The sequence below is a fragment of the Varroa jacobsoni genome, unplaced genomic scaffold (genome assembly GCF_002532875.2).
Source record: "Varroa jacobsoni isolate VJ856 unplaced genomic scaffold, vjacob_1.0 scaffold_841, whole genome shotgun sequence".
Taxonomy (NCBI): Eukaryota; Metazoa; Arthropoda; class Arachnida; order Mesostigmata; family Varroidae; genus Varroa; species Varroa jacobsoni.
The window spans coordinates 23,289-38,028 of NW_019213743.1; the positions used below are offsets into that span (position 1 = coordinate 23,289).

General features: G+C 40.6%; 1 protein-coding gene across 8 annotated transcripts in view; it reads left to right on the top strand.

Moving 5' to 3' along the window:
- The window catches only part of LOC111264268 (sperm-specific sodium:proton exchanger), a 122,139-nt gene that overhangs the window by 22,355 nt on the left and 85,044 nt on the right, over window positions 1-14,740 (top strand). Inside the window, exons 2-3 of one of the 8 annotated variants that reach the window (XM_086970013.1) lie at window positions 6,631-6,681; window positions 7,124-7,371. The exons of 6 other annotated variants lie outside the window; for them this stretch is intronic. In XM_086970013.1, coding sequence (XP_086826139.1) covers window positions 7,302-7,371 — 70 coding nt within the window. In that variant the 5' untranslated portion in view covers window positions 6,631-6,681; window positions 7,124-7,301. Of the gene's footprint in view, window positions 1-6,630; window positions 6,682-6,730; window positions 7,372-14,740 lie in introns of those variants that run through there. One more of the 8 variants, XM_086970014.1, reaches the window with a different exon arrangement.

Genomic DNA, 14,740 nt, shown 5'->3' on the forward strand with positions numbered 1-14,740 from the left:
GGGGATCTGGACAGCAATCTTGTAAACAGGTATACGGCTTTTGCACCATAGCGAATGGGTTGAGCGCGTCGTCATATAGCCATTTGCTAAGCTAGCGTGTCGACCTGTTAGCTCTATGATCCTGAATCGTTTCGCTGGGAACTAGCTCCTCGCGGGATAGCCCATACGTATATGGTCCATTTGTTGCAATGGCTGCCGCCTTCACGGCAATGAGTGACTACGTGTAGTAACTACATTGTACCGAAGAAGTCGGTGCAAGAAAGGACGTAAACGTTGATACAGTTTACGGTCAGCCCGTACATTAGCTATTCTGGTCTGCCAAGATCGATGGTCGCGCGACCACAGCCATCAATAATCTGGGGTACACATCTTATGGAAAGAGTATATGTAAACGTGGATATAGAGATAAGGTTGTTAATTTTTTATCAGCAATATTCGGCAGTCGTAATTAAACAAACTTAGTATTGCTGATTGTGGTGATTTTCTTTTTCTCTGACAGTGGAATGAAGTGATGTCGTTCGTGTTAGAACCACTAACTAATAACGTTCGGATACTGTTGTGATATTAGATGTTTCAGTGACATAGGTAGATCTTGGCCGTAACTTTTGACTTCTCAGTATGTCATAAGGAACATACATATTGATACAACACCTGCGTTACTGTTCCAAGTTGAGTAACAGGCTTTGCAAGACAATTTCACTAAATATCAAAATATTTGACCGAAAGTAACATTTTTTCCTATTGCTAGCTGGGGTGAAACACACAAATTGCTTTTTACAAAAATTAAATCCTAGTCGTATATTGCATTTGGTGGATTATGGATTATGAAAAATCTCTATTTTATCAATCCTGTGTATATGTGGACTTGAAGCGGTAACCTCTAACTTATTTCCAATAAGAGGTTTCCGCAAGTTTCATCACCAGGTCATTACCCAATTCCGAACTTCAAACACAAATTTGATATTCTTAGAGTTCGGTTGCATAGATCTAAATGCACCGATATATGTTAATACTAACTTGAAGTTAGAAGAAATAGAAATTTAAAGACGGTTAAAACGAAACAGTATCACTTGTCAGACTATCGAATTCAATAAACGCCCCAGAATGCGATATCTGAAGCTGATCAGTCAATATTGTATAACACGAATGAAGCCAACGAAATGTATCAAACCTGCCGACAGCTGAACTCGATCTGAATAGAACGCAGCTTTTCCAATGAAGAAAAACTGCTGAAGACACAGGTGCGGTCCAAATAAAAAGTAGAAACGTCAAGATGTACATATGGACGGAAACACGACACATATGCATTAATGGCTATTTTTTTCATATACAATGTAAGTAAGCATGTTTGAATTAATCAGTTAATTTCTTTTTTATTTCCTGTCAATATATACATTTTAAGTATGCATCCCGGTTGTCCTGTTAACTTAGTAGACCAACCAGTAGCGTTTGGTTAAGACGCGATATTGCTCTTGGAGGCATAATAAGAAGAAGGCAATGGTAGCATCAACGACACTACGACATTAGCCAACATGCGTTATTTGTTTTTTGATAAATTTCTGATAAAAACTGTGTAAAATTCATCGTATAAACATCTCTAGTTTGAATCTCTAATTGAAAACAGTGTCCATCTATGTTAATGACATCAACACACAAGAACTTTAATCGTAGGCCAAAAAAAAAGGACGTGTACGCGTCTCTGAACGAATTTCCTTCGGGGAGCTTTTGAAAACGAATTTGCAATTAAAATACAAGGAAGAGATTAGAGCAGTAGATGTGATAGACCTATTGAATTCCGTTAGGGGATTCTTTTCCCTTTTAGGACCGCGATCTTCGTCCTAGTTGCCAACTGGCAGTACAAGCTCAATTTGAAAAGGACGTTTAGTAAAAGGTAAATAGATCATAGTGACTTGCCAATTTTACCTGGCACTTTTTGTGACAACACTCTTCTTTATAAAATATTTTGCCGTGATCAGGTAAGTCGCTCCAGATCTTCTCTGCTGAAGTCCAGGTCATCTCTCACTGTCGCTCACAGCAAGCAGCTTCAACACGATAGAAAAGGCATTGTACTTCTTGTTCGTTGAAAAATGAGACAAAATGGCGGGAATTAAAGGAAGAACCTATTCAATCGAAAAGCATGTACCTAACTGAAAAAGTAATACTGCAGCACGGTAGGCGGCTGAACCAGACAGACTACGATTCAGACCACTGTGCAGTTAAATTTCATCAGACGTATGTGCAAGTGGGGGAAGACTGTTCGTTCAACTTCAGCAAGCCGCACGACTTCGGAACATCTACTACCATCAGATATTGACGGCTGATTGAAAACGCGACGTCTAATGAGCAACGAAACGATAGCTGATGAAGCAAGCGTCTATGCGCGTCGTCACCGCCTACTACTAATAGATACCAATGAGTACAATAGGCATGCTACATAATTTGGCAATGCATCAGTTCAGCTCAGTAGCGTAAGGGAAAGGAAATTACCAAGCCTTCACACTGCTTCCAGCAAATGGTACCCTATTAGCAGGCTCGCGGATGTCGTCAATGGGAACTTCGATAGAAGTCGGCGTTACCAGACGGGAGCTGGGCATGGTTATTCGCTACCCAGTTTTCCAAAGAACTCCGCGCAGGTGACACGCGGAATGAATATAGCTGAGTCAAGCAAAGAACTGAAGAAATGAACGTCCGTCCTCATCACGTCTTAAACTTAGTCGCTACTGTAAACTGTTCCTCTGAAGTAAGTGAGGGCTGGAACACTACGTCTCGTCTCGTTGAAGCAGTCGATAAAAATACCATTTGGTCGCATGAATCACGGCCAGTAGATCGCGAGTGATCTGGCAACGAAAAGCAGGTTGAAAAGATATTGAATATTGGACCCCAAAAAGAATGATGAAGCAGATTATCTAAGGAAGTACCTACGTTCGATATCGATAAAGGATATGGTACTTATATGAGGCACAGCAATTTAGAGTAAATATCGTGTCTTCTTGATGACCTCTTAATTAAATAGCTATACGAATAGTATTAACTATACTTTAGTCAAAAGCGTTCAGGAAGTTTTTGCAAGTGGGTCGTACAGTTAAAGCAAGTTGTTTTTTAACTTAAAACTTCAGCATTTGCACGCTTTACATTATCGGTCCATACGTAGAAGTTGCTTTAATCCAACAGACAACAGCAGGAACGAGCCTATTCGCAGTAAGTAGACTGTAAAGAACGTTACCGTAAGGAAACGTTTTATATATCGGACTTCGTATTACGATCAGACTAATGATTAGCCCTGTTCTTCGTAGGTGGGCAAACCCTACCATTGACAATGGTAACGTAGTTGTGAATGAACGTAATAAATACAGGTGTCCCGCCTCGGTTTTATTAAATATTAAAATTATTATTCTCGTTTCTTTGTTATCGTTCATAATAGTATTGTCTTAATAATCAAATACCAATTCATATTGACATAAATTTGGTAACGCGTATGTTACCCCTAACCCGAATCCCCCAGCAGCAAGTAACTCCTGTGCGTAGTGACCGATAGGCTTTTTTCAACTCTATCGTCGGATCTAACCATGCTTTACTTGGACGACAACTACAAGTATAATGGTGACCTGAAAAATTCTACGCCCTGAAATATCGAACGTTCATTCTGCTTGTTCACTAGCCAACACCGATAGATTGCAGCTGTCTGCACACCTGCAGAAAGACGGTCAACGAACGTTCAAATGCTAACAGAACCGTTAGGCTATTAGGCCAACTGAGCCTTGGTACTATAACCCTCGTTGTCGTTGAGGACGCAAGCAACGTGACGGGCAGATTACTAAAGGCTGAAAGTCAATTTAAAGTGTAGGTAGGCAGTGTGAGTTACGGATGCGTACGGAAACCTTACTAATCGACGACCAATGATTTTGTCTTGATTAAAGGCTGTTATCCCTCCTGTAACGTTTGCAGAGTAGCCGTTGACAATGCTGTGTCCTGCTAATCGCTAGCACTATTCAATGATCAATTTGTGAAATCAATGACTCGCTCAACAAGAACGCCCAGTTCACAGTAATGGCAGCCGCAGAGCCTTCTGGAGTGCAATCATTGACTCACAGATTATTTCACAAGGATCACCTAATGATTTGAATGACCACAAGGCAAGAGATGGACTGCCTCATCTTTAATGTTACTTCAGGGGGCGTTTGGGTGGCAACAATAGCCTCGATTGGCAGACGCTAACCTTTTTTGAGAATTCTATTCTGTTCTCTCTGCGGGTTAGTGATACGACCGCGGGCACCCTATTTCTCCACAGCTCTAGCAGATTCACTGGAGCAAACAAAGGTGGTTCAACGTAAACATATGGCTGTAAACAACAGGCAAGAAAAATCCACAATAGATACTTTAGGGGTAGTGAGTTCGCTTATATGGGAGATACAGAGAAATACAGAGATTTAATTGATCGATGATGTTGGCCGCGTATTCTGGGTTCAGTACTTCGGCTGATGCAATTGTTTAAAGCAAATGATAATAAAAAAAACCATTTTCAAACAGCCCATAACGGGCCACGACCAATGCCGAATGCGCGCGTGCGAGAATACACCAATAGAACTCCAAGACATTTAGACTTAAATACGTTTAACCTATGAGACAATTCGATTGCTTTAAGGAAACAGACGTACTGTATTAAGGGTATATATCATACTACATGTTATTCTTTCATTCTCACAGGATGCATATGTACCTAGAATTCCTTTATTCTGTATCCTTTTTGTAAATTTTCAATAGAAGAATGACAACAAAATAGATTGTATCTTTCGTCGATCTAGTTGACGTCGAAGGTTTTGTTACAGAGTGTGTATTGAGTAAAAGATGGAACCAAGGATATACAGTCACCATGTATGCATCGCAGTAACGTCCAAGTTCCTGTATACAAACCCCGCCAACTCAATTGATTGTAAATATACAGCTTGCGAATTTAGCGCTGGCTAGATGAACTGAGGAACGTTTAATTACCGTTTGAATTCACCAGCCGTCATTGTCAAGGTTTCAGTACGTTCCGACACGGCGTGTTGCAGGAATAAGCATAATAGAACTGCGACTTGGTGCCAGACTATATCGCCCCCGCCGTACGAGCATGCTGTCGCTAGCTCTATGCACTCCTCCCTCACACTTATTCGTATGTCTGCCTTTCGGTTTCTTGTAGCTTATGTACTGCGACCTTCTTACACAACAAACACCCGTTCGCTTTCTCGTAATGGACACTGCTGGCCCTGCTATCGACCTCAACCTCTCTTCTAGTTGAAACTAGGCGAACGGCCTTAGGCAAATAGCCTCAAACACAAAGCTCAAATCGAAGATGAAGTCAACAGTGCTTGAAGAACGGGAAACTGTAATATCGCCTTAGTTAACTGATTGAATGGTGTGTAAGCAGGGCAGCTGCAATCTGAGCGATCTTTCATGCATGGCGTGCCATATGGTCCTTAAGATCAGACAGTCTGGGATGGGATCAGACAAAGTATTCAATCGAACAAATTGACTTCAATAGTTCGAGTGTGTACGGTGCAAAGTATGGATTGAAATTACCCTTAAATTGCGAATTATATGTACCTCTATGTATGTACATCTATGTACCTTTAAAATCTCCAGAAGATAATAACGTGTTTAATCCTTCTTAAAATGTACTTTATTTAATAAAGCTAAATAAGTTGCGATAAATGTATGTATTTCAGATTTGATGTATTTTAAAAGTTTCATTGTACTTCGAGTGCTCCTTCGTAGAGGATTTTTGTAAGAGTACAACTTAAGAAGCGAATTGATCAAAAATAACATATGAGAGACAAATTATGTGTTGTATCACATCGGTATACAGCTATACTCGGTCACTCTTGTAGTTAATTAGGTAATTATCGGAGCGTTAAGACTGCTACAAAAAGTATCCCGTTTTGGCCGGTTTTTGCCCCGACATTTGGGGCCACCGTGTGATGTTCGAGTATTTAGCTGTTTTTTTTTTTTTGCATAATATAAAAGGGTGTTTATCTGAACTTTTCGAAAATATAGTTACCCTCTTTCTTTATTCGTTCCATTCGATTTCAACGACGTAATATAAACCATTGCACTGCCTGTTTATCTGTAATTTTGTACATTTTCTTTTTTTAGCCTCATTTTGTGTGTTATTCACTTATATGTGTGTTAATAACTTCTCTGTGACCGCTACGAATAGTCTATAAAGAAGCTTGAGATGACAATACCCAACTAACTACGCATAGACCTTTACAATGCTTTCTCAATTTTCAACTGTCAACGCCGAGTCTCACTCCATTCCCTTACGAGAGGAATAATGTAACAATGTTTCGGCCTATGTGGAGAGTTACACCGACGAACGGGCAAATGACGACGCCCACTATCGTTAATCGTAATGGCCTGTCTAGTATACACATGATAATAAAAATCAATAAAGAAAGCTTGAAAATGGGGTGACAAAGGTTACCAATACCCTCAGACGGCAAGAAATGGGACAAAGAAACCTCCGGGGAAAGCAGACATGGAAACAAATAACGCTTTGTTGTCACTTCAGCCGACGTTGTTTCTGCTGTTGTCGTTATTATTATTATTATTATCATTATCCGTATTTACCCGTTGTTTCTTTCGGTTTAGCTGGTTGGCTCAGCTGCTGAGGTCGAGCGGTGCAGTCAGCTGAAGTAGTGGGTAAGCAGTTTTTCGTATTCCTTCAGTCTAAACAATTTATCTCTGTCCCTGTCTATTTCTGCGATGCCCCTTCTTCGAAGCCATCCGCTGAAAAGCACCAAAGAACCGCTTGTGCTCATCTGCTTATTTGGCAGGGAACCCAGTTTCATTATGTTATTGTTGTTATGTTTTTCTTTTTTGTTTTTTGTTATTTTTGTATTTGCTATAAAACTCAATTTAACTCTTCCGTAGCATTAAAGCACACAATTCATCCCTGAGCCCCTGCCAGTCCCCTTGAAGTTGCCCCAAAGCCTATTTGTATAGTTTTCCATAAGGTGTATGTATACACTATAACATGGCAATTGACTGCGTTGTCGGTCAGTGAACTAGTCTTAAATAATATGATGATAAAAGCGGTGCTATTGTATTTTGTACTATTAACATCATCCCTCCTTGTTGATAGGCTAGTGCCATCTTCTAACAACGGTAAATAAAGGGAAGACTCCGGTTTCATAGAGTTTCGTACGTCGTCGACAGCTGTGTCAAGTGGACTACGAGCAGCGGAAATTGACAACTCAGCATCGGTGCCAACAAACGATATCCTGTTCGGCCGCTAGTGAATTCGAAGGTACTGAGAAGTTATGAAGATGGCGTCAGTATATCGTACGGAAGAACAAAAGCCGCTGAAAGTCCACGCCGTACGAACGGTCGGTAAGCGAACAAACAAATAGATCACTTCGACTGCTACGCTTGTTCCTCCTGCAGCTGCTAAACGAACACGTGATAAAAATTAATATAACTTGTTACTGGGAACTTTGCTTTTTGAGCTTGACCAGTACGTCTAACGTAGCGGTGGCAGTGGCGTTAAGGTAAGTTCAGTTTGTCTCGTAATACTGTGTAGAACACTTACGTGTTTTGATTGAGAACACATATGCTTGTTTTTGCATTCGCCTTACTCGTCTACCTAGATTACAAGGACAATCTATAGGACGGACACATTTATACCTCTGTGTACGTTTAGCTCAAGGACTCTATGATAAACAATCAATTGTTGATTATGTATGACTGTGTATGGGAACGAAATGATTTTTAGGTTTTACAGAATCGGACCTATTAGGCATTTAGCAGTCAGCATAACCACTATGGATATATTCGTCGGCCTTTATTGAAAGTGGCAAATAGTTGGCAGCATAGCCTATCAGCGGCCTCTACCTAGCAAACACCTTAGCAGCAGGCATCACATGCCGATTCTTAGTACACTCAATGGCATCGATTGTTATTTCAAGATAGTAAACGCTTACCACTCTATGCCACTGAACTGTGACGTTCTATTTGCCACCAAAATGATGCCCATATATGATGTTGTCTTGTTGCACCTCTATTCCGGCTCGTACTACTTTATCGTCGTCACGAATACAGGTTCGTTCATATAGGTAGACAGACGTCGATGTCGACCACAGAACGAGATGAACGTTGACTTACCTATGCAGTCAAAAAGTAATTGACTAACAAACGGCGGAACGTTACGTATCTTCGAGTACCGAGCTATTCGAAATTATTTAGCTTACATCAGCTGAAGCTTTTATCTTCAGTCAGTAGCTGGCTGCTAGAAATAACCGGAACAAAGCCGTTCGGTAAGCATGGTATACGTACATTGTCCAAGTAAGTAAATAGTGACCCACTCCACATAGAACGTTGCCTAATTCAGTGCATAGAGACACATCAACGCCGACATTGTCCTTTAGCATCAATGCGTAGCGATATGACAAATTATCCTTCTATAGTTCATATTCTATATTTAACCGAATTCAACCTGGCCTGTTTTATACATAGCAGAGTGACACTCATAGCCCGTCTGTGAGCGGTATTGCGCTGTTGGAGGTCTACGTAGACTTAACAATGTCTCTGCCACAGATCCAGCCATGAAATCATATCAAGCATCAGACGATTTTCTACTGCGACTGTCCCTGTATTTCATACCTTCCTTATCGTGTGTATAGAAATCTATTGCTGTCAACGACACAGCGGGCAAACTTATCTTGAATTCGCCTCGGCAAGAAGCGGCCCGTTCATCATGAAAGCCTTCAACAGCGCTGTCATAGTCAGCATCTAGCCGGCAGTGTCGTATGACTATTTAGTTTGCTTACAATATGCGACACGTAACGATTCACTAGTGAAAACAATTGACAGAAAAAATGGGCTACAGCATAAGTTACGGGGGATTACGGCCTAGCACATGTTATGTATGAAAGTTTTCCAGTATGAGCTCAGTGAGCCGATCCGACGCACAGTCCCATGAACGGTAATGCATCTGATGGCATATAGGTGCCCTGTCGTGTGCCATTTGCTGTCCACTGCTTCGTACGGTTCAACAGTGTAGCAAACTATGTTCGTCCATGTTGACGATAGACTGTTAGGTAAATGAAATTGGCTCGAACGACGGTTGTTCCTTTCACCGAAACCATCAGGCTCGCTTAGCACGAACGCTAATAAGTGGCCGATTAACAGAGGAGTAAAAGCGGTTTCGTACGATCTGTACCGCGCAAATGCTACCGTTCAAGAAAATTGATCTTTTATTTGTTCAGTTGAAAAGATCATCTGTGGACTTAAAGGAAGAAACCTCCACGAGAACCCGTCACGTCAGGCCACAGGTCTGTACAACGTTCGTGCTTCATCTGCTTGGCTCTGAACGCGCGTTTATTTACATTGGATGTATCACCCTTTTTAACTAAGGCTTGATAATTGCTCTTCACTAATCGTGTATTCATACACTTATTCCGGGGACCATTAGATTATTTCTACAATGTGTAATGAACATTTTAAAAACCTCATGCACTCTCAATGCAAATCATAAACTTGTTTATACAGCAGACCCGTGGCACAGCGCCCTCTGTCTGTAAAAATATTAACATGAGAAATTGAATGCCGATAAAAATTGCTGAATGCAATCGTAGGAAACACTTACAAGATATAAACGACAAGCCATGCTTTTCAATATCTTCAGCAGACTATACACGTATTTAGTTAAAAGTTAAGGTCTCGTAAGGAAAACGTGGCAAGAGGAAGATTTGATACTAATGAACCGTTTCCATTGAGTTCTAAATTGTTACTGATTTAGTTCTAACGTATTGACTCGGTGAATCCCTTTCAGGGTTCGAAACAAAATAGAATCTTAGATAACTAATTTAAATAAACTCGTACGAAATTTTGTAATATGTATATTAAATACAAAATTACGGTAAAAGTTGTGATATGTATGCATCATATAGGGATGCCTAATTATAAAAACGCGTTTGGATTACTCAGTGGGCATGTATCGCAAAAGTTAACCCATCAGCGAACCCATTTTACTGTAAACAGAAAGGGCACCAGCCATGTTTCTCTCAAAAGCTTACTTACTTATCCGCGAAAAAATTCACTGGCCTTATACGGAACGTATTATTCAACATACGTTTCTTTTTCTTCCACACATACCCGATTATTATAGATCTCGGATTGTAACTTGGTTGTCTACTTGAACTCAAGTCAAAAGCTTCTTTATTTCCAAATTAACATCACACCAGCTCTGATGGACAACATTCAGAGTCAGCTGTTACCTTCGAAATACCGCAGGGACATATTGGTGCTATGCTATTTATTATATACGCATCAACATATCCGTAGCTGTCCATTACAAAGACCACATTCTAACTCTATATATATATATATATATATACGCCGGCGTCGTAAGGCTAAGCGGTATGGTTGCACTGTCCTGTTCAGACATGTACATTTTTGGTGCAGGCCGCTTTTCTATCACTCTGGGCCAGCAGACGATGGTATCGCTCCTAGAAGTATGTTTGCAGATGCATATTTAGATAGAAAAGAAGAAAACTTCGATCTCTTTTGATTTTGCCATAGTGTACCCTTGTCTGTTTGGCTAACCAGCGAAACAAGAACGTGCTCGTTTTCTTTTGGTTCTTTTTTTACTTTAAACAGAAACACGTTTGATGCCAAGTTCTTTCTGTGTCTTCTAACAATCGTTGAATATATATGTTGTTGTGTATGTGTCTAATCGAGAAAAGAGACATTATCTTGTTGTATTCTACCTGCTAACCGGATCTTCGCTGGTGCCGGTTTGTGCCTGTGAAGCGATGCGTGGTTGGTCAACATAACGCCGACAGTTTTGCAGAAGTCTCATATCGTTTTCCGTTGTTAATTATTATTGTGTCGGTCGATCCTGATGCAGCTTCAGAACTGGAAGTCTTCGCAATAAAATTCAAGTGTAACTCTTCACTTAGCAGCGAACGTTGCGTGGGTGTATATTTAGATACCGCTGTTTAAATTGACATTTTTCAGCTCTAAACTAAACGAAGGGAAGAATAGCATTAATATATATATATATATTGAAGAACATCTGATAATTGTAGTATCAGAGGAATACGCCTGCGATTAAAATCTATTTCAAGATTTGAATTGGATTTACCTCGTTTCAGTTGATGGATCGCCTGGCTTCGTTTGGCCAGCAAATGGAAGTTGATTAAATACTATAATTTTGTATTCAAGAATAATATATGTGGGACAGCGTGGTCTTTGTGGCTGATAGGTATCCCTTTGAGCACGTTTCTATGATAATGATGAACATACGGTCGTATTTTGTTCGAACTTCAGCGTTGGCAAATGATTACGGTAGCATGTAATTTCTATGCCGTCTTATTGTCGGGGAAACCTCAGATAGATAGTCCAGCTAGACCCATGCCGACTAGACTCTATAGTGGACACGTGTCCTTGATGCTCTACCAAAAGCCGATTGCGGCGACTTGTGTACGCTATGGAATAGCTAAATGCGTTAACAGTAATAAATAACAAAAAAAAAAACATGAAATATATTTTATAATACGTATGGGTGCACGTCGAACCAGAATAACATGTGACTCGACAAGACTTCGCACTTAGGCTGTCTGCTCGTGCTAGACTACGCCCAGCGTACTTGCACGCAGTCGTTGTGAGTGAAATCTAAGCCAGGATTTTGTCTTGTTCGTAACTACTAGAATTTCCCGCATACAAATATTCCATCGTGTAACGACTTCACTAGGTAAGCTATAAAGTGTGAGTGATTAGATACTTTTGTCTGGTAGATTGCCCGACTCAGCGTATCCACTGAGCTTTACAGAACTTCATGACCCTTCCGGAATGAATTTTTACGGAGTCACTTTCTTCTGGTTAACGGTCGTGGAAGTATTGCAGTTGTGAAAACAGTATTACCGCCCATAATTGCTTACGTTTTTCGCGCTATGGACATGATCGTACGATTCCGAGCTCGCTATGCTATCCGTGCGACTGTTAAAGCCTGATCCGCAGTACCCATCTTCCGGCTAATCCTCTAGCAACCACTACGGGAAATTCTATAGGGGTGCAGGTATCGTAGTCGCAAAAAGAAAGCGCGGCGCATTTGAATGTTCGAGTCACACTCGAACGACGGCGTATCGTAAATGCTGCCACCTTCTGTGTCAACCTGTCGTACGGTGTTCTGAACAGCGTGGTGTCTCTGAGCGAATCCCACAAGATGGAAAGCGGAGTATTCGATTATGGATGCGAATGGAACGTAGCGAAGCGTTTTTTGTGCGCCAAGTTGTTTGCGTTCTTCGGATTCTGTTCTTTTTCTTGTGGTTCCTCTACGAGGGGTTACTGATGAGATGTGCGAAGGACGCAAGCGAGTATGAGCGCCGGTAGCTTCGTGTTCTTGGCGTAGCCCTAAGAAGTACACTGCAGCTTTCGTATCATCGTAATTGTAGCCCACTTGGCTAGATTGCGTTCCATTACATACAAGGTGAGGCAAAAATAGACCCACAATGAGAAAAGATACAAGTTGAGAGGTGGCAAGCAGCGATTGGGAAGGAAAGATTTCCAGTTGATGCCTACCTGTAAGCTTACCTTGTTCACCACTGGGCTTAAAACTTTCCTAATTGTATAAAAGTTCGTCTTTTTTTCATTGCTACCCTACGTTTGCCTGACCCTATATGATGCGTTGGGTGAACGTTGCCAACGAAGCTTCCATTTTACGTTTGTCAACGAAGGTGGCAATGCTTAGACCATTATAGCGATACAATTCGTTGTTGCTAATCAGTCAGCATCAGGCCTTTGTTAAAATTCGAACTTGAAATAACTTTTATGTTGTCGTAGCATAAACGAAGAAGAGAGACTTCGTCCGTCGGTAATCGTTGTAAAACAGTAATCAAATAACATTTTTTTCTGCTATTTTCAATCGAAATTCTATAGTAAGTGTGGCCTTCATTTGTAAAGAATTATTAAGCGATCGATTATATCGAGGATGTTGGCTGTAGTATAATAGGTAATAATAATCTGTTGAAAAGAATGAAGTTTTCGGAAATCACCTGCGTGCGGAGCCCTGCGGACTGGTAAACACCGAGGATTTTTAAGTTTATTGTATGTATACACAACTGGAACTTAGATCTTATGTTGTTTTCAAAAGGAGCGGGTCCAAGTGTGATACTATAGTTTCCTGTTGTCTGTTGGACGTCGCCGATCAACACAATATGGAAAAAAACAAATACACGAGCACTTCATCATGCAACTTACTTTGAGCATTACTAATATTTTGTAATAAATATCTCGTTAACATCTTCTCGAAATTGTTTACCTGCGCAGCTGAGGTTCTCTAGAAAAGGAATTAGTTAAGCGATGAATAAATGATGGCTTCGTGTCGCCACGCGCTTCACTCCTCAATGAGCGCCCGTAATTTATTGCAAATTTTCAACAACAACAATAGGTTACTATGGTAGCAGCAAGATGCTTTCTTGAATTGGAGATTCTGCGTTCCGAATTGTACCAACATCTTTACATATAATAACATCATTCTTTGTGTTCTGCCATAAAAGTGGCAATTTCCTATAGAGAGTATCTATGGAGTTCGCAAAGTCAACGACCCAGACCATCAAGCCTATTATGGCGGCTGAGCGAAGTCTTTTATACAACCGGCACATGCTGCTGTTATCATCGCCATATAGGAACTGGGGAAAATCTAATCCCCGCAAGAATACTGAGCCTACTGCAATGACTCGCATAGAAAAAGTAGAGGATGTTGCCACATCACAATCGGTAAACGGGGGGACCTCAGCGTGTCTTCGGATAAAAGGAGCAAAAAGACACGGTATAGCATGAAAATGGTCACCGCCGCTGAAGCCTATCAAACACGAATGCATAAGCTATAAGCTGCATATTTAGCGTGTGTTCCGTAGAATACGTAAGTGGAAAATGCCAATATTATAGGTTTGCACAGTTGTATGGGGTATTTTCACTTAAGCTTAGTTGAAAAAGAAAAATGTTGTTGAATCTCTTAAGAAAAAGACATTTTTCTTTTTTCTTAAGAGATTCAAACCCTAATTTCAATGTTTTGGAGTTGTACCGTAATTCTGGAATATACGTAATACTGGAAACAGGATTATACAGAGTACTTGTAAACATGAACATTTTGTTAATAATCGTTTTTTTTTTCATATGGTCTACCATTGTAGTTATTTAATTCTTATATACAGCATAACCGCCCGCAATGGACCAGTACTGGTCGAGTCCGATATAGCTTATTTAACAAAGCCTTCGTTGGGAGTATAGATCAATGGTTAGCGAATGGAATGATCGACAGGACAACCTAATGTGACTGAAATAGATAACCCACACTGAAATAACGCAGTCGTTACTTCAATATCGTCCAGAAGCAGGCGGCAGAACGGGTAGAAATGGCGCTTATAGAAAAATTTTTTTTAATTTGAATAATTAACTTTCAGTTTACATTAGTGCATCTGCTATTTTAGCCTTGTTCAGTACTTTAGCGGCATCCCTGATACGTTTCGATAGAAAGAACATAGTACATTGAATAACGGCACTTTGTTATGGCTTCCCACTTGGATGACGTTGGGTCGTATGCCTGTTTCATGTTGTGTGTTAGACCACCTCTAAGAGTCATTCTCCAGCTTCAGGTAAGACATTAGTGTGGAGTCCGGCTAATTCGGTCGGTGTTTCGACAGCGGCAGACCCAAAAAACGATAGACGATATTCCCTCCGGCTGGCGGACATTCGTTAG